Source organism: Achroia grisella, unplaced genomic scaffold (genome assembly GCF_030625045.1).
Source record: "Achroia grisella isolate CSIRO2021 unplaced genomic scaffold, CSIRO_AGI_Agris_v1 utg702, whole genome shotgun sequence".
Classification (NCBI taxonomy): domain Eukaryota; kingdom Metazoa; phylum Arthropoda; class Insecta; order Lepidoptera; family Pyralidae; genus Achroia; species Achroia grisella.
Genome location: NW_026712999.1, coordinates 3,609,282 through 3,630,230, shown reverse-complemented (window position 1 = coordinate 3,630,230; position 20,949 = coordinate 3,609,282). Strand labels below are relative to the sequence as shown.

The following is a 20,949-nucleotide window of genomic DNA, read 5'->3' as shown; positions in this document are numbered from 1 at the left end:
TGCATTATTTACGGCTTATATTGTGACTAGACATTTTTATCTTTTGTTTCAGACAATGATTAAAACATCTGAATAAATTAAACTTATAACCTTCAATGTGTAATACAACGATTTTAAACTAATGTGATAATTACAATGTTATGACTGTCAATTATGAGAGTATTAAAGTCATAACATAATTATTATCTAGTTCATTTAACCTTTGTCTACTTATTTTAGACGCCAATCAACTTTCTTTATAATCAGTCTCTCGCTTGAAAGTTCAGATACATAACACTTACTGCATATCGAACATTTACTATTGATTTATATATATATATATATATATTTATTTGTATATTAATATTATTCACATATATAATTATTTATTTAATATTATGTATTGTATATGATTATGAACACATTTAATCTTATATTTTATATTTTTCTTTAATGCAGTGCCTATATAACTCTCTTGCCCTATGGTTTAATGTAAGAAAATGCCACAAAGGTTTAAGTCGACGACCTCTAGCACACCGCTTTATGTCCGATGGTCGCGGGTTCGATTCCTCGCACGGCACAAACATTTGTATTCATGAGTATGATTGTTTGTATCGGTCTGGGTATTTTCTATGTATAATATGTATGTATTTACGAAAAAAAAATTATCTATGTATTTGTATCAGTTGTCTAGTACTCATAACACAAGCTTTAGCTAGCTTAACTTGGTTCTAGATGGCGCTGCGTGAATTGTCCTGAGATTATTATTATTATAAGTCTGCCATGTGCACCTTTATTTGTATATTTGTGATCATCTTTACTTTATTTTTTTAATAAATAAATAAATATACCATAGAAATTGCAGAATACAAGACATGACATCTTAGTCCACCGGAATAGCTACACATGAGTGATATATGTATATGTTGCCGTCACAGGATAATCGGATGTTCGTAGTACTGTTTATATATATAGGCAACAGTTACCAGTTACCGTGGAATAGTCAGCTTCCTTGCCATTATGTAATCACTTACCATCATGTGAGCCGCATAAGTAAATTACGTCATATATCTATATCGTATATATAAGACATCGTATGTGTATAAAAAAAATTCAAAACATTCTTTGAGTCTAGACATGAAAAAGAAGTGCTATAATAACAACTCTGCCTACGGGTACTAATCTGTTTTTGGTTACATATCTAGGATTATTTTTTCTTAATATCAGTGTTTCTTTCACCAGAGACTCAGTCCGAAATATAACAGTAGAGACTAGTTTGTGCCGTCTTTCAGATTTGAAGTTACGATCTCTTAGGTTTATTTCAGGCTAGTAAATCAATAGGCAACGATGCTATCACGACTAAAATGTATTATCAAAAGCCACTTAGTGCGAAAGTATGAGCAGCAGAAATATGGTTGATTGATTGATTTTCTTCGTTTCATCAAATATTACCATATACTTGTATGATATATACACATTTACATATATATATATACATACATATAAATAGAAATATTGATGATGATGATGATGATGATCTACAACTGTACCGCAGTTTTGACCTACCATCTGTTGATAATGCTATCTCCTTGATCAATACGGAACTCGAGTGTATTTGTGGCTTGCTAAGGCATATGGTCTGCTTGTTATTTCATTTCCAAAAAATCACAATCGATTATAATTGGCAGAATAGATATATGCTTAATTTATTAGATTCAATGCACATTTCTTCAATAATATACAATGGGGATATAATTTCTTATGTTAAAACAGTAAAGGACTTGGGTGTTTACATTGATAGTGACCTCTCCTGGTTTTCTCACATTAAACATGTGAGTAAGAAAATATATGGGACCATTCACTCCTTAAGGCCTCTTCAGAGATTTCTTCCATTTAAAACGAAGGTCAAATTATCTCATACACTCCTTTTACCTCTCCTAGATTATGCAGATGTTTGTTTTCTTGATGCCACTGGTGAACTGCTCAACAAAATGGAACGTCTCCAAAACATGTGCATTCGGTTTGTTTCTGGTTTGCGTAAGTTTGACCATATAACTCAATACCGTAAACAGTTAAAATGGTTGCCCTTTCATTTTCGACTGAATGTTCACACTCTCAGTCTTCTGTACAACATCTTGCATAATCCTTCTGCACATTTCTCCATCCGACAGAAATGAACACTCGATCTCAGAATAAATTACTCTTGTGGACTCCAGTACACTCTGGGCAGGCATATTCCAGCTCTTTTGTGGTGACGGTTATTCGATTATGGAACTCTTTACCTCACGAAATACGTGCCAGTTCTAGTATTGAAATATTCAAATGCCGATTAAAAGCGTATTATCGTTCACAATGCTGACGTATTTTTATATTATATATATTTAGGTATATATTATAATTACATTTTAACTTATGTCTTATAATTTATTTATGTACCATTTATGTATGTCTATTGATACTTATAGTTAATATCATTAAAACAATATTTTAATATCATCCTGTTTATCGTTGCACATATGTATGACTATTCTATTTAATACATGATCCTATAACATTTTCTAGGTTTGCTGGTTAGAAATCTGAATTTTTGAGAGATAATTAATATAGCCCTTGTACATTACATTTATTCTGTACAATTTTTTTTTATTATGTGTGTGTGTGTACAATAACGAATAAAGAATAAAGAAAATAAATAGATACATACTTAATGTTACATTTATTACAATACGATTATAGTCGACAGAATAATATATTTACATTATTTACATCTATGAATACATGAGATACGTAATAAAGCATAATATAATTCATTTAAGATCTTTTAACTATCTTCACGTAAATAGGATCGATAGATCTTAGAATAAGATCACCGGCGAATCGAACTTCCTCTGGTTTGGTTATCGGTTCGAGTTTGTATTGCCGAATCACCGCTGACATTGCTGATTTCATTTCCATCATTGCAAATTTTTTACCTGTAAATCCAATTTGAATAACAACTTTTATATCAGTTGTCTAATTACCATAAAAGACACTCTGCTTGCTGTGGGACTAGATGGCGCAATTTAAATTGTCTAGGGGTATTATTATTATTATTAAAAATTAAATGAGAATAGAAAGTGTGAAAGATAATATGTATAAAATAAAGGAGATTTCCTCAAATAAAGGTTCGTAGAAAATAAATTAGAATTAAACACTAGAGTACTTAGAACAAGAGCTCCACAATATTTTTTAGGTAAAAAACAATCTTTGTTGATCTATATAATAAAATTTGTGTTCACGTCAAATTTTATAAGACCCATTTATCATTTTAGTTATGAACAGACAACAGACTGTCACGCTTTAGCATTTACAATATTACTATCGATAGATATAGACAAAGTAATGTTGATTGTTGATTTTTATAACTTTACCAATATTTTATCTTACCTATACAATTTCTAGGTCCAGCACTGAAGGGTATGTAAGCATATGGATGTCTATCAACACTGTTTTCAGGTAAAAATCTTTCAGGCTCAAAAGCCGTTGCATTTTTATATAAACTTTCGCTGCGATGTAGATCAAATATATGTATTAAACACTCAGTGCCAGCTGGAATCGTGTAATTACCTGCGAATATAGGTGAAAATGATTAATTTCAATTAATTAGAATTTAAGGGACAATGATTACACTGATCTTATATATAAAATTCTCGTGTCACAATGTCAATTACCATACTTCTCCGAAACGGCTTGACAGATTTTTATGAAATTTTATATGCATATTCAGTAAGTATGAGAATCGGTTACTATCTATTTTTCACATGATAAGGGTTGTCCACCCCTAACATTTTTTTTTATTTTTTGGACAAAACTATGTATATTATTTTTTTATAATGTGGCATTAAAAATACATAGAACCCTAAATATTCATCCTTCTATCACAAACCTTTATTTTTTAATAGCGATTTTGATTTATATGGCAAAACGTTTACAGGGTCAGCTAGTATGAATATAAAAGTAATTAGTGTTCTGTAGTCTAGTTTACAGCTTTAATTTTCTATAGATAATACAAAATGTAAATATTAATAATACGAAAAACACTTACTTAATTTAACTGTTTCATTTAAAACTCTTCCCACGAAGTGAACTGGGGGATAGAGTCTTAAAGTCTCTTTTATACAAAGTTCCAAATATTTCATTTGAGATAGATCATCAGTTGTAGCTGTTCTTGTTGAATCTCCAAATATACCCTGCATTTCTTCATAAACTTTTTGCTGTAAAGTACATTTGTTTATTGTTGCATATTTGGATGTTGTGACAATCTGCTATAATATGTCGACTATAACACTTTAGAGAATCTTATTAATATTATTAATGCGAAATATTGTGAATATGGATGCATGTTTGTTACTCTTTCTCGCAAAAAGTATGAATGGATTTTGATGGAACTTTACATTAATATAGCTTATACGTCAGAATAACCTATAGGCTAAATTTCACGCGGGTGAAACCGAACACAGCTGTGCTAGCTAGTAGCTAGTAGTTAATATTTGTAGAAGTTCAATTGTATAATTAAGTTGAATATAGAATGTATAAAGTACAAAAAAAGTAAGTACGTAATTTCTTCAAGTTACGAAATTTGGATATTTTGTAAAATACTTTGGAATATTTTGTACTAATAATTATCACGTTTCTGCCTTGTACCTCATAATAAACCTTCCTACTAATATCATAAACGCGAACATTTATGAGTAAGGATGGATGTTTGCTACTCTTATACGTCAAAACTACTGAACGTATTTTTATGAAACTTTATAGTAATATTGCTTCTACATCGGAATAACACATAAGCTATAAACAACAGTTGAAACCGCACAGCTAGTATGTTATAACGTTAACGGGTTAGATATTAATAATAAAAAATAAGGTATTAGAATTTTTAATTAAAGACCTACATTATTACCGACCTCCCAATTTGAATCAGTGTGTAATCAATTCTTTGGAGTCACTGAAGCCTTGTTGTTTGATATTTGTATTTTTATGCGTTAATATAAACATATTTTATTTACAAGATATCTACTCTAATTAAGAATATACCATGATCAACCGATAAAAAATTCTAAATGAAACCGTTTCACAAATATATCTACTACTAATTTACGTGTATACAAGCAACAAATAGTTATTAGTGTGAAGGAACTTAGCAAAAATATAGTATAAAGATATACCTGTGCATCTTGGTGATTTGCTAGCATCAATGTTAAAAACGTAAGTCCAGCTGCCGTTGTATCATGACCCTAAAAGATAAATCAATAACAACAATAATATTATTTTTTAATATAAATTAGGTAATATATTTGGTTCCAATATTTTGTTTTTAGTAAACCGATAGCATTATGATCAGATAAATTATAAAATAAACCAAATACTTGATGAAGAAGTTAATAAATTATTGTATTTATTATTGTCCCAATCATAAATATGAGGTAAAAATAATACACAATATTGCAAATGCGATTGAACAGTAATATAATGCACTCAAAATAATTTTTATTTTTTCATATTAAATTATTATTTTTATTAGACATTGCAGCAACATTACTTAATAAATTTATGTTATTTTGTTTAACTCCGCTACTATTACCATGTATGAGATTACAAATAAGAGAGAGAGAGAGAACATTACTAGAAACATTTACGCCCTTCCCTATTGGTGATTGTTGTTGTCACAATGTTTATTTAATATTAAAGTTCTGTACACCAAAAATATATAATAAAATTCTATAGAAAAATATAATATATGAACTATAAAAGTATGTGGCCAGAACGTCAGCAACAGTGATCAATTAAACAAGATAATATAAATCTATGAAGTAATGAAACGGACTTGCACAGAGGAATACCAAATTGTGTAAAATATATAATAACAATTATGAAATCAAGAAAATATTTAGATAATACTGAGTATAAGAAAATGTTTATTGCTATGATTCAAGAAAACAAAAGTTTTAAATACCTCAAACATGAAAGTGTCGACCTCTTCCTGAATGCCAGATGTGTCAATTTTTCCTTCACTCTCAGCGGCCAGTAATAAATCCAAAAATGCAGCTCTCTTTCTTTTCTTATAAACACCATCGTCTTCTGCTTCTGCTAAACTCATGTCTAAATCATTTTTCTTGAAAGTTTTCTTGCGATTAATAATAACATCTGCTGTGAATTTTTGCACTATATCTATATACTTCTGCTGCATGGTCTTGAACGAAGATAAGTTATATAGAAAATGTATGAATAGATACACTTTAGTGAAACGTTGTGCAAATATTTGGCCGAGTGTCAGTATTGCATTCTTGTAAGATACACCTGCTGCTGACGTTTCTTCCGATAATTTCGTGCCCATTGCAGTTTCTATGTACAACAAATATGAATATTTAATTTTATATATCTTTACATATTATAAAAGAAAGCCGCTGTCGCTGTATGTTCGCTTATATCTTTTAAATTACGCATTCAATTTTAATGCAGTTCTCAGTAATAGGTATAGTGATTCTAGAAGAAGGTTTGTATGCTAGTTATACATAGTATAAAACAAGCCGAAAACTTCAAAGATTTGTAATGCATCGTGACGGGTTATTTTTAAAGTTTGTGTTCTATACACGTTATTAATATATTTAAACGGACATTAAAAGTGGTATCAACAAGTGACTGTATCGGTGAATGTTTATTTCCCGGATCTACTTGATTTCTTCATGCTGGATAGCTATACGCGGCTTTAAAGCGTGGTTCTTTTATAAAAAAAACTTTATAAATGATTATGTAAAGTTATTATAGGTAATTAAATTAAAAAGTGTAACTTTTTAGGTGGGGATTACTAGTATGAAGTAAATAAGCTATCTTTTATATTATAAAGTAGATATATTATAAATTACTGCAAGGTGCAGTAATTTATATGTATGTATGTCTCACCGCATATAGTATTTAGCGTGTAGTTGCTTATAATAGGTATAATATTGGTTTCCCCTGAAACATCCGCCAAGGTTTCTGTCAACCGCTTACTGTTCTCCTCCATAGTTATATGGAACTGACGTAGAATATCAAAGTGGAAGGCAGGCGTTAAGATCTTTCTCCTTTGTTGCCATTTTGCACCTAAAATATTAAATAATATTTAGCTTCGAGCCGTAACGGTCTCAGTGGTCTAACGGTTTAGCACACTGCCTTACTCCGATCGTCGAAGGTTTGATTCCTTGCATGATACAAATATCTGTATGTATAAGGATGTTTACATTAGTTTGAATGTTTTCTATGTTATATTTACGCCTTGGATATGTATTTGCAAAAAAATATTAGTATTTGCATTGGATGCTCAATTGATCTGTCAAGGGTTGTTTCAGCGAATTTCTTTTACAGATTCTGGATTTAAGATTCTAATTTCGTGTGCACAATTATAACATTATTATATACGTGGATAGTAGTAAAAGGTGACCGTCTGACCATCGTCCTAGGATTATTTATTTATTTTATGCTACTAAGCCCATATTACGATTAGTTTCATGCTTTATTACAGATCTTCTTTAACCGTTGAGTCAGTGATAAATATAAATTGACATACTATATTTCGTGTTGGCCAGATTCGAACTCACCTTTTGTTTTCTGAATAGGGGTAGTAGTAGTAGAAAGCACTACCTCATACTATATGTAGGCAAATCAATCACTACAATCCACAACAAATTAATATTTTTTATAAGGTTATGTACAGTCGTGAATATGAATAGAATAGAAAATTATTTATTCAAATAAACTTACATTGAAGCACTTTTGAGTAGTCATCACATTTTTTTTATACAACTGTTCATTTGGAAAGCTGTCTCAATACAAGATGAACAAGTAAACTTGTGTGTTCCTCTTCTAAATAATTTAATTCTAACTTTACATTTTGAAGTTGAAATGCAAACACAAACTACCAACTAGTACTAATTAATTAGAGTTAAAGAACTAAATAAGACCATACCTTTACTAAGAAGGAGTCCCTCTGCCAACCAAGGCTGGATAAATTCATACAGAAATGACTTCTCATGGAATTTCATACCAGACAATATAATCTGTGAAGACAACACTTAATTTAAAGCTATACTAATATTATAAAACTGAATAATTTGTTTTGTTGCGCACACAAACGTAAGGAGAAACAGTGAAAAATATTGATATTTCAAAAGTAGTGGAGTAAAATTGGCTAGGCGAGTACACTATGAGAAATCGGTCCTAATTTTGCTACACACGCGGTAATCTAAGAAGTATGATTTTTGGTTTTTACCTATGCCTATGACTATGACGGTGGTATTCACTATCCCTAGTGAGTCTAAGACCGTTATGTCTCTACACATTATTCGTGAAGGCAAATAAATATAATTATTACTTCTTTTGTTATGGAATTGGATAGGCAAACAAACTGATGAATCTTATGGTAAATGGTAAATGTCGGTTGTATACATGAACAGCACTACGGAGATCACGTTATTTAGTGTCACTCATAATATAACACTCGTGCATTGCCATTCCAAAGGTACTTGCACTGGTTTATCTAACTTCTCAACTGACACACATCATACAAATTAAACTGCTTGGTAACTAAAAATGCATGAGTTACCACACGCAAGTTTATTCTAAATCTATATTGGTAATAATACGGACTGATGAGTAATTCTTACCTCTATGTCTTCTGGATTGTAAATTGATAAAAATCTAAACGGGTAAACGTAGATTCTATATATACCCTTGAACTTTTTAGCCAATGCTCTCCTGACATCAAATAGTTGGTCTGAAAATAAATAATTTGTGTGAATTCTAAAATGGTGCACAAATTAATAGAAATTGGACATAATTCATCTTATTGTATACTAGTTGTTACCCGCAACTTTGCCTATAATAACTTGTATTAATTATTAACAAGTAAGTAACAGTGTCAGGTTGTACGGAAGAGATATCTTTCAGGCATGAACCTACCCTTGCGCACATAAATATTCATAAACTATTTTAAATTATAAGTGCAATCATCTGCTTCTTCCTTATCCCATTTATTTGGGGTCGGCGTAATATATATTATAAATGCAATATCTTTATTTTTAACACTCTTGTATTTATATATAAATTTCAATAAATCTGTTGCAACGCAATACAGTAATGACGTAGCTAAGCAGAACATGTGTTATGGATAACTGATATACCTACTTAAGTACATGTTTTTTTTCTGGCCTTTATAGTGGTCGACTATAAAGGCCAGAAAAAAAAACATACGTACTTAAGTAGGTATATCAGTTATAAAGGGCTAATACAAATAAGATCAATAACTAATTTAAAAAATAATATAAATAATATACAGATGATATCTACATAGTTTCTATTATTTAATACAAAATATTATCAATAAGCAATAGATAATAAACATATTTATTAATATCGTAACATAACAAGCACTTGACGCAGATATATGTTTGTTTTCAACTAACTTAGACATCAAGAATATAGTTCCTATATGTAACTATGTAATATATAAACGATCTTGCTTAGACGACCTTAGTGGTCTAGTTGTTTAGCACACCGCCTTGCCTCCAGTGGTCACGGGTTCGATTCCTCGCACGGTACAAATATTTGTATTCATAAATATAATATGTATGCATTTAAAAAATGTATTTAAATATATCAGTTATCTAGTATCGTAAGCTCTGCTTAGCTTGGGACTAGATGGAGCTGTGTAATATGTCCTGAATTAATATTGTAATTATTTAACCGATTTTTAGATCCTAATTTTATGAACAAGCATAATGTTGGCCCATCTGTTGATAGTTTATATCTCTGGCTCGTTAAGTCTTATGTTTCTTCATCAATATTTGATCTCTAAACAACGATATAAATTTATAATTATCACTGTTATTGTTAGTTATTTTGTACTTATATTCTTATTTATATAACTGGTGATGCTCCCAACTTTGTACTCGTGTACATTTATAGACGCTATTTGTTATTTGATTTATTGATTATTTAAATTGTTAGTAACGTATTGACAATTTTGTAAAAATTGGGCCGCCTTCGGGTATATTTCCAACTTTCCCTAGCCTATATGTTGATCCATATTTAACAATATATTCTAATAACTATTACACTGTACTTCCTTTAATTCTTTTTGGGAATGTATTGACAATTTGACACACAAACAGAGAATCAGACTGTATAAGCCTCGTTACAATTTTAAGATATCATTATATCGTAACACCTAGTACAATAGTGGATTAATTCAAAACTTTGGAAAATTTACTTTAATGTTTTATCTTTAGAGTTCAATTTCAAATATTTGATATTTTTTATCTATTTCAGTAATATATTAGTTTTGTGATATGTAAATAATTAAGAATAAAGAATACATAATTAAGAAGAAGATAAAGAAGACAGTATAAACCGTTATCGACATAATTTGTTGAGATAATTTATTTAATCAATCACTTTTACTGCAATGCATTTATTAGATTTTTGGTTTATTATTATAAAGCTTGCTATTTGAAATAATATAATATAAATTATAATTTGCTAATTTAAAAAAAAATGTATAATAGATATACATTTTTATCAAATTAACAAACCACTTTACAATAATATATTCTTTGGATGATTGACATAACATTTGATAAAAGAGTAAAACTGTGATGTCAAAAAAAAAATGTAATGACAGAGTTGCGCAGGTTATTTAGTAAAGGAAATTTTTTTAAATGCTACTTTAAGCATTGTATATGATTTCCGTTTATGCTATGAATACCTTTAACAAGCATATATACATTCACATATTATATTTATATTTTTTAAGAATGTACATAAACTGAAATAACAAGTAAACGAATATTTTATGAATGATTCCTAATTTTAATTATATATATATAATCCTTAACCTAAATTGTTAAAATTCGAAATAGCAATTTTTTAAACGATCTAGTATAATTAAAGTATAAATATCGCTTATTTTGTTATTTTTAAGCATGCAATATTATAAACGTGTAAGTTTATAATTATAGATGTTTGATACTCTTTCATTCAAAAACTACTTAACGGATTCGAATGAATTAATTTATTAAACTTAATTTATTGCACAGATAGATCATATCTTAGACTCGTTTATAAACTAGTCTAGGATACTTAAAGTGAAAATTTTCAACGAGGCACGGAATTAAGCTAGTAACCAGTACTTTAAATTTTATATTTTATTATTCAAAATTATCCATGAAATTACATATATAAAAAATAAGATTTTCTGGAAATATACAACTTCATGTGAGTTCGTCGTCGTAATACAATTCATCTTAACACTTACATTCGAATTACATTAAAACCTGTTCATAGTTAACATTAAAATCCTTTAGTCATTGGATATTTTGAGCCACTTATGCTATGTACAAGCCTTTAATCGTGAACAGACAAAAAACCATTTTATTAATGTAATATGAAAAATTAAATAAATTACCTGGCGGCACATATACTTCCAAAGCATTTCCGAATAAGAATCTATCCGGTGTTCCCGGCACCTTTCTGAATATCCTGGCATCCTTATGGTAGTTGACGAATAGGTGCCAAAGCACCAGTGTTAGCACTATAACTATTAGAATGTAGAGCATAGTTAGTGTAACGTCTCCTGTGAAACTAATTATGCAGCGATTGACTAGTATGGTTAAATACACATTGTTATCGTAAACACATGAAGCAGATAAATGAATAAGATATAAAAATTAGAAAAAAAACATTAGTATTTTAATGGTTCCGTGCATAATATAGAGTAGAAAATTTAACAATTTTCTTTCGAAATAACTACTATATATATTTTTTTTAATGTTCATAATATTTTTTTAAACAAAAACATTAAGTGATACGTCTATAATTCCACTTACTTCTCCTAATCACATTACTTTTCGGATACGGTTCTTCATAAGGATGTCGAAAATTTCTTCCAGAACATTCATATATACATTTAGTTATATTTATATAAATATATTATATAACTCAACTACGTTGTACATAGGTGCTAAGCCGAACTGTTTGGCTAGTTCTATGGTGTATGGTATATTTACTGAACTGGATTAAAGTCGATTACCCAAATGTTGTGATTTATAAGTTAATGTGATTTATTATGAAGCAAGCGATAAGACGGATTAACACAGCGTTAGTTATCAGTTAAATACAGAATTAACAGAGAATATACTGACCGGTGCATTACAAATCTAATACGTGAATGTCGTCTTATCTAATGTATTATAAATATAAGATATGTGAAATGCATTTTGACAGTCTCAGTGGTGTAGTAGTTAGCACGCCGTCTTTCGGTGGTCGCAGGTTTGATTCCTCATATGGTGGAAATATTTGTAGTCATGAGTATGATTATTTATATCGGTATTTTCTATGTATATGTATAATCTTAGGATTTGTATCAACTGTTTAACACCCATAACAGGAGCTCTACTTAGCTTGGAATTAGATGATGCTGATTGTCCTGAAATATCTAAATTACAACAGAAATATGGTAAAATATAAAAGTTTTAGTACAGTTATAAAAAAAAAACGAATTATATATTTTTTTCTCTACAGACGGTTGTGGTTTTTCAAGAAGGGTATATTAATATTTTTAAAGGTCGCAAACGCACACGTAACTATATTGCTGCTTGAATGCTACCTTAGTAATAAAAAACCAATCAAATTCATTTTATAATAAAACGATGTTTGTATCTATTAGCGAAAGAAAACACTGTTCATCAGTTAAAATGTCCGCTTGTTTACCATTTTATTTATATAAAAGAGTCATATAAATATTAGGTATACTTTTTTCCAAATGCGGACCCCTAATTACAATAATAATTTTGTTATGACTGTACTCCGAACGGTAGGGTTATCATGAAGGCTCTGCTTTTGTATAGACTATTATTTTTCTATGTAGCATCAGGTTTCTAGGGTTTGTCTATTATTATGCTATACTGGACTATGGTATCTAGTGTAGAATGATAGCACTAATATTATTATCCTATACTATATTATTGCTCATCATCATCAGGTAATAATGCAAACAAACAAGCTCAAATTTAGTATGCATAAAGTTAGCTAGCTACTATATTCGTATGGTATAGTGAACAATGTAGTCTGATATAGAATAATGGCTCTATTATTATTATACTATACTACACAGTATTAACTCTTAACATCAGGTAACTATGCGATGAAACAAGCTCAAATTTCGTATGTGTAAAGTTAGTTAGCTACAGATAAAAAACAGAAGAATACGAATTCTTCTGTTTTTTTTTTTTACTATATAAGATAGATTGTCTGATGTCGTTATAAAATCTGTTAACACGACAAATTCCATTAAAAACCGTTGAGGTATTTAGTCGTAAAATGATATCGTTTTGTATATTAACTGTTACACGAAACTTATTCCGCGTGGAAATAAAATAAATAACATTTCTAAAATAAAAGTACCATAAGTTACTCCATACAATATTATCTATCTGCGAGTGGAAGTCCCATCAAAATGAGTACTAACATCAAATAATTTTTTTATTTATGTAAGTACCGTATCGTATGTAATACCTTCATTTGCATTTGGTGAAAAGTTGCCCAATTGAAATTAGAAACAGACACTTCAATTTTATATATTTCTATATATGTATTATAAATGATAAAGTCTATTGATTTACGCGTGATACAACTTATCTTTTTGTCAAATTTCTTTAAAATTGTTCATTCGTTAATTTGTGGAAATTTAAGAAACAAACAGACAGTAAAATAGACAGATACTCAATCAAACAGACATACTATTTTATATACTTTCACATGTATGATATTATATGGATACACAATTATCTGGTCTATCTACTTGTGTGATTAAATAAGGTTATCAATATTGAAACAATGAAAGAAATTTATTTGAAAGGTCATAATATTTTTTACAACTAATATACATACACCTGTGTTCTTTGCTCCTCTATGTCCTCTAAACAGAAGTTGTCTGGAAGATTCTTTAGCGATAAAACCATATTGTACTTGTTTTCGAAATACTCTAAAGCTGTTGGTCGCAGCTGGCCTTTACAGCTTCAAAGGACGATAGGGGGATGACTTCATCAAACTAGCGGAAGAACTTATGGAGCGGCTGAAGGCCAACTTCTGCCTGACTAAAGTCGTATACTACGGTTAGTATCAGGCGGTCGTAACTACGATCCTCGTTTGAATTGGACGAAGTTTTTGTCGTAGGGGCGACCAGGAGCATTGGTGTCGTGCGCCCGGGCGCGAGAAGGCGCTCGGTTGATTGTGCTATATGGCGTGATTGAGGTCATCGTCTTCGCCGGCGAGGACGGTGTTTTGACTATGTATGATAGCGTATGCTTTTTATACCTGCATCTTTATATAATATGTTATATGCTTCTTAATTATGTACAAATTGGATATATACTATTGTTAGAATTATATATAACAATATATATAATTCGAACAATATCATTAAAAAAATTATTACCTTTCCTGCAATATATAATGTTACTAAACACAAATCAAAGTGTGCATGTATTCATTACTACTTACTGATAAATAAAACCTATCCAGAATTCAATTGGAACTCGTAAGATGAATATTGCCCGTGTCTGAATTGTTTCCAATCGTCCTAACTTCCAAACTATTTATATACATCACTTAGTATATAGGAAAAAGTCCATCTACTTTAAATTCCAAAACCGTTAAATATACTTTTTATGATAATAATTAATTTAGTACTGTAATATACACATTATTCTTGTAGTATCAAAATTAAATACAATACAGTTTTCTACTTTGGTTATAACGGTTCTTACATAAAATATAGATATATCTTTACTTTTTTGCAAATCTATTTAAGGGATACATTTCTATTATCCAAATATATATATAACTCAAAGGTGACTGACATAGTGATCTATCAACGCACAGCCCAAACCACTGGACGGATCGGGCTGAAATTTGGCATGCAGCTAGATGTTATGACGTAGGCATCTCCTAAGAAAGAATTTTGATAAATTCCACCCCTAAGGGGATAAATTAACGGGAGCGAAGCCGCGCGCAAGAGCTAGTACATTATATACGTCCTACAGTTTTTGCAACGCACGCATGAATGGTTCACAAATGGGAGAATTTTTCCTGACTTATGTGACTCATTGTTATATTTTGTCCAATTTACTCAACAGCTTAATAAGTTATTATGTATTTATTATTCTGATGCACCTATATTACTGTAAATATTCATAAAAGTCTACTCCTATAGATTTACTTTATCAGTGGCATTCTTCTTCTTGTTCTCATTCAATACGTTCCTGACAGAACTTGACAGAACGGTGGCGATTATTACTATTTAGTGATGTATGAGGCTGATGTCTTGGTAACCAACGTCTATGTGACAGACTCGACCCATTGGCTTTGCGGCGAGATATTGCATTCCTGTACATTTTCTACTGCATATATCACGGGGTGTGTTCTGAGGACTTGTTCGGATTAATACCAGCTGCTGAATTTCACCACCGTGCCACCCGACAGAAACTAAAATAACATCGTGATCTTCTGGATGAATGGCGGTCCTCCACAGCGCGGTTTTCTAGAAACTTTTTGCCATGCACAACCACATTGTGGAATTACCTTCCAGCAATGGTATTTCCGAACGATACGATATTGAAACCTTCAAGAAAAGAGCTTATTCCTTTTTATAAGGCCGACAACGTACTTGCAATTGCCCTGATGTTGCGGGTGCTCATGCGGCGGTAATCACTTACCATCAGGTGAGCCGCATGCTCGTTTGTCCCCTGTATTATAAAAAAGAAATGTCATCCGCCGCATGAAAGTTTAATATCAAGGGCATGATGAATGTTATTTTATTTTTCTACACAAAAATAGCATTAATTGGTTTTATATTACATTATAAGGTATTGTTAGTTAAAGCTATTGTAGTAAGTTTACTGGATTAATTAAAACTGGAATTAGTGAACTCGCTTCAAAATGTAATATATAATGAAGTTTAAGATTTAGTAACATTAATAAGGGAATACTTCAATTATGTAGTACCACTTCAGAAGAATACTATCCATATAATAAAACAAGCTTTATTAGGAGTAATATTAATCACATATTTGACAAAACAACAGTATCAAATATGTAACGCGACTATAATTTGTTAAATTTGAAGGGATGAGAGCATCGTGGCTGGAGTTACTCCGACAAATCGTTAGCTGTGTCAATAAGTATTTCTGTTTCTGCTGACGGCCTCGGTGATCTAGCGGTTTAACCGATTCCGATGATCGCAGGTTCTATAACTCGCACGATATAAACATTTATATTAATTAGTATGATTATTATACAAGCTTTGCTTACATTGGGACTACGTTGTGTGAATTGCCAGGGGGTATAAAAAAGTTAATAATATAAAACTATGTAATTATTTGGGGCATTTGATATGACATGACGAAGTTATGAATAATATTAACGAAGAAAAAATAGAAGAAAAGAGGGAATGAGAAATACCAAGACACAGCTATATTAAGCAGATCAAGGAAAAAATTGGAGTAGTGTCGTATCAACAACTAAAGAGATTGATGGAAAATCATGGAAAATGTGAAAAGCTCCATCGACAAGAGCGCGGCTCTTAAATTATGATTGAATGAACTATTATTAATTAATTAGAAATAGTAGAAACACAACCTAAAGTATTCGTATATACTATAATCAAAGCAAATGTGTTAAGCAAGTGTTGAAACTAACTGAAATAAAGCAAAGTCGCGCAACATGTATAATAATTATGAATTAATTATTTCAACTTGTCATCTACCAAATTACTACGCCCAACATACAGAGTGTTGCTAACGTACTAGCAGGATAGTTTTGTAATTTATGATTAACATTCTATCTCAATAAGAACAATTTTACAAATAACACAGGGCCCGAATTTTTAATTATAATCCACATATTAATTTATGAATAAATAAATATATTCACCACTTCTGAAACAATTTTAGTATTTAAATTATTTATGACTGGCTTTTAGTAATGACATCGTCTGTAAAAACTGTCATCCCTAATTGCAGCCCTTATTATGTGTAGAATACAAACATGTCCGTCTCGTCCGCGAAACGCAATCTATTTTCATTACGAATTTCATCACAATCCGATTAGCTATTTATGGTAGTATAGAATGATAAAGTATGATACAGTCGTGAAAGGGTGATAAACATACAGATAAAAACAAAAAGAAAGAAATAAAACAGAAAGAAAGAAAGAGAGAAGGAAAGAAAGAAATGAAGAAAGATAGAAAAAAATAATCTTTATTAAAATAACTTAATATAAGCACTTTTGAATAGTCAGTTTTTTTTATTCTACCGCTCATACAGGAATCAGACTCATCACAAGAAGAATCAGCAAGAAAGGGTAAGGGTAAGAGTCGGCAACGCGCATGTCACACTCTGGTGTATTAGGCGTCCATAAGCTACGGTAACCGTTTACCATTCAGTGGTCTCTATATTGATTTATCACATGATTCTTACTTGTTATTGTTTAATTATTTATTTTAAATAACATCTATTCAAATGAGCAATGTCCCGAATGAGTGGTAGAATAACAAAAATAGGACTATTCTAACGTGCTTGCATTGAGTTTATTTGAATAAAAATTATTTCTATTCGTATTTCTAAAACGTGATTTTTGAAGCCAGATCACTAAAACTTTTTTCTTTGTCTTTCTTGGGAAAGTTTATTATATATTTTATGCTATCCGAGATCACTATTTCACGCAGACGAAGTCGCTGGCATAGCTAGTAATTAACAAAGACAGCTTGCGATCAAATTTGTTACCACTCAGCTTTGTGTCTAGGCTAGGCTCATATGCGTAAAAGTTAGTCCTTCAGAATAAAAACGTATGAGGTACTGTGGGTAAAAAAAAATCTATTGGTTGCATATCTTATCAGATTGACCTCCACGCATTTCACTCACAACAATCGTGGTTCTTTTGATTTCTGGTGATTTTACTGTGATGGGCCAACTTTATTCTGTGTGTGTTCTCTATAAATTATGTATTTACAAAAAATGTCTAAATATATCTTTCAATTATCTAGTACACATATCACAAGCTCTGCTAAGCTTGGTACTAGATGGTACAGTGTGAATTATCCAAGGAAATTAAAATTATTATTACATATTGTTCCTATTTTTGGAGGAGGCCTTTGTTCAGCGGTAGACGTTTTCCAGTCTGAAACAATGATGATCCTATCTTATGATAGTAGTGCCCTGACACCAATCCAATACAGCTACTGTATCATATCGGCCAGTCTCATAAAGTACTAGCGTTTTATTATTATTATTATTTTATTTATTTCAAACAACTAGGCCCATAATATGTTGTTTGATCTTGTCTGTGTGGTCAAGGCACTGACGACGGCAATCTGCAACCGTACCGCCGGTACACCACACCTTTCGGCTAGTAGTCCTCCTTCATGAAAGTGGTCAGCATGTTAGTGAGGACCCGGGCCACAAACGCCTTGAAACCAGCTGCGTCACCCTCAATATCAGGTTACTCTTGGTCCGTATATAATCAACAATGTCCTGCTCCCACTATTTAGTCATATCTTGCAAGTTATAAAACTTTTAATTTTTTTTATGTAAACTGAATAGTAATTTGACAGCTCTCCTGATTATAAGGTACCGTCACCTATATACAGGAATATGAACATCACGATATCATGTGATATCCGTGATATCACTCATGCCTTGCCATTGCGATTTTCTTTTTTACAGACTACTCTAATCCTGTTGGCCACAGCTGGCCTTTACAGCTTCACCGGACGTTAGGGGGCGAGTGCACATGGCACTCCAAACCCGCGGAAGGACTTATGGAGTGGCTGAAAGCCAGCTCCTGCCTGACGGATACGACTTTAGTCTGAGGGCATCACTAGGGGTTCTGAGGGCACCACTATGCGGATGCGGTAAAAAAAAATCTTTCACGAGTACTCGAGTCAGACGTCTCATCAACAAAAACATTAAAAATAATCAGTCTATTTTTAATGTTTTCATCAATCAATAAGGTCATTAATGACGTAAAGGACTAAATGAATGATGACCTTTTAACTGATAATGTGATAAATGTTTTACAAACTACTGTAGTCTGGATATCTGTGTCTTTCACTGCACGCATTGATGTATTGAGAGCAACGTATTTTTTTATAGGTCAAATATTTAAAGGACAAATCATAATAAATTATACCAAGGTAACTTGGGCTGATATTCTTAGAGACAGATTATTGCTTAAACTCTCTAGAAGGCCAGCTTCACCTACCCTCTTTATTGTCTCCTATTATTATTTCACATTTATTTTTTAAACCTTATACGGACATAAAGTTTATAAAAAGTCATTTGCGGTCTTTTTATGAAGTCTACCTCCGTTGATGGTTAATACCATCAAAAAATATCATCCACGTGCTATGCACCATTATCGCTAAATGCATGAAAGCAAGCATCGTATCGATAACGTGGGCTGTGGCAATCACCAACTGCTACCTCAACTCTCCAACTATCAGCCCGATCATCTTTAGGTGAGACAAGTTATTAAACATAATGATTTACTAGCACAATATGCGGATTCCAAAATATTGTTTGTCACTTTAGTGAACACAATAAAAGGCAGACAGACAAAAATGGTATAAGATGTTATTTTGGTATATGTACCGTATTTATATTCATATGGTTTAATAAACGGTTATTTCAATATTATAATCAGATACTCCAATTTTATTTACGTCCAGTGTAGATAACACCGATATTAAAAATAAATAAATACTGATCGACTGAAAAGTGTTGTCACAGATGGTGAACATGAAGTTGACAATGCCTCTGACTGTCCCATTTAAAAAAACAGTCATGACGGAATGTACATTTATAAGCGTAAGCTAGCTTACACTTCTACACAAAAAAAACTATGAAACTCTTACATGTTTACAGTTTACATTAACATATATTTTTTTATAATTTTATCGCACAAACTTTCCAATACTTCAAAGATTGGATGTGATTATGTGAGACCACTTGGTCATAAGTTATCGTGAATTGAATGTTTCAGCCATAGCTTAATTAACAATAATGATAGACATATGTAATGATAATAGTATAATAGTCTATGGTACGGGGGGAGAAGATTATTAGTAACGGAAATGGTGACCGAATTATTTATAAAAAAATATATAGTTATATTCCAAATTTGAAACTCGGTAGTGGATAAATTTATGGTACGGCTAATTATCGAAGGTTGAAAGGTAAAAACGGCTATACAGCAGTTCGTTGTGCAATGTTCTCGTACAGCCAAAAACTATACCAGATGGAAGCAAATTGCAAGGTGGTGTGTCACCAAAGAGTGTACGACTAAAGAAGAATTAGATAAAAGCAATATTAGAAGGATTAATAATTTTAAAAAGTATGTATGTACCCATATTATTTTTGTTTGAACTAGGTGCTTCAATAAAGATGCCCGCGTTAATTTATAAGTTAATAAAATTAATAGTAATGAGTATCTCCTTCCTTAGAAATGGCAATACATAAGGGTTTCATACGGCTCTCTTTTACCATCGCACCGCTCACCATCGACAGAGACTTCAATCCTATATGCTAGATCATACTCAGATAGTGCGGTTTCAAAGGAGCTTCCTCCTGCGTACTCTGCGGAATGAACTATCTGCCGAGGTTTTCTCACAAACTACCTCGACAGAGACTACAGCATGCTGTTTTCAAAGAAGGGTATTTTAAGGTTTCTTAAGGGTCGGCAACGAGCACCTGACGCCTCTGGTCTCAGGCGTTCATAGACTACGGTAACCATTTACCATTATATGGGCCGTATGCTTTTACTACTATAGTATAAAAACTATGGCCGTCCTAATATTTCTGTGGTAGAGTGAAGTGGAAAGCTTTGTGTAATAGTATGGTG

General features: G+C 31.4%; 1 protein-coding gene across 1 annotated transcript; it reads right to left on the bottom strand.

Annotated features, from left to right (window-relative positions):
* Positions 1-2,790: 2,790 nt before the first annotated feature.
* Positions 2,791-11,615, bottom strand: LOC131850132 (cytochrome P450 4C1-like). Its single transcript, XM_059200303.1, has 9 exons — positions 11,459-11,615; positions 8,661-8,770; positions 7,964-8,054; positions 6,922-7,101; positions 5,975-6,363; positions 5,187-5,255; positions 4,064-4,232; positions 3,406-3,585; positions 2,791-2,951 (listed from the first exon to the last, which is right to left on the bottom strand). Exons 1-9 carry the CDS (start codon positions 11,607-11,609, stop codon positions 2,791-2,793), a joined length of 1,500 nt encoding a protein of 499 aa, XP_059056286.1. The 5' UTR covers positions 11,610-11,615.
* Positions 11,616-20,949: the final 9,334 nt, after the last annotated feature.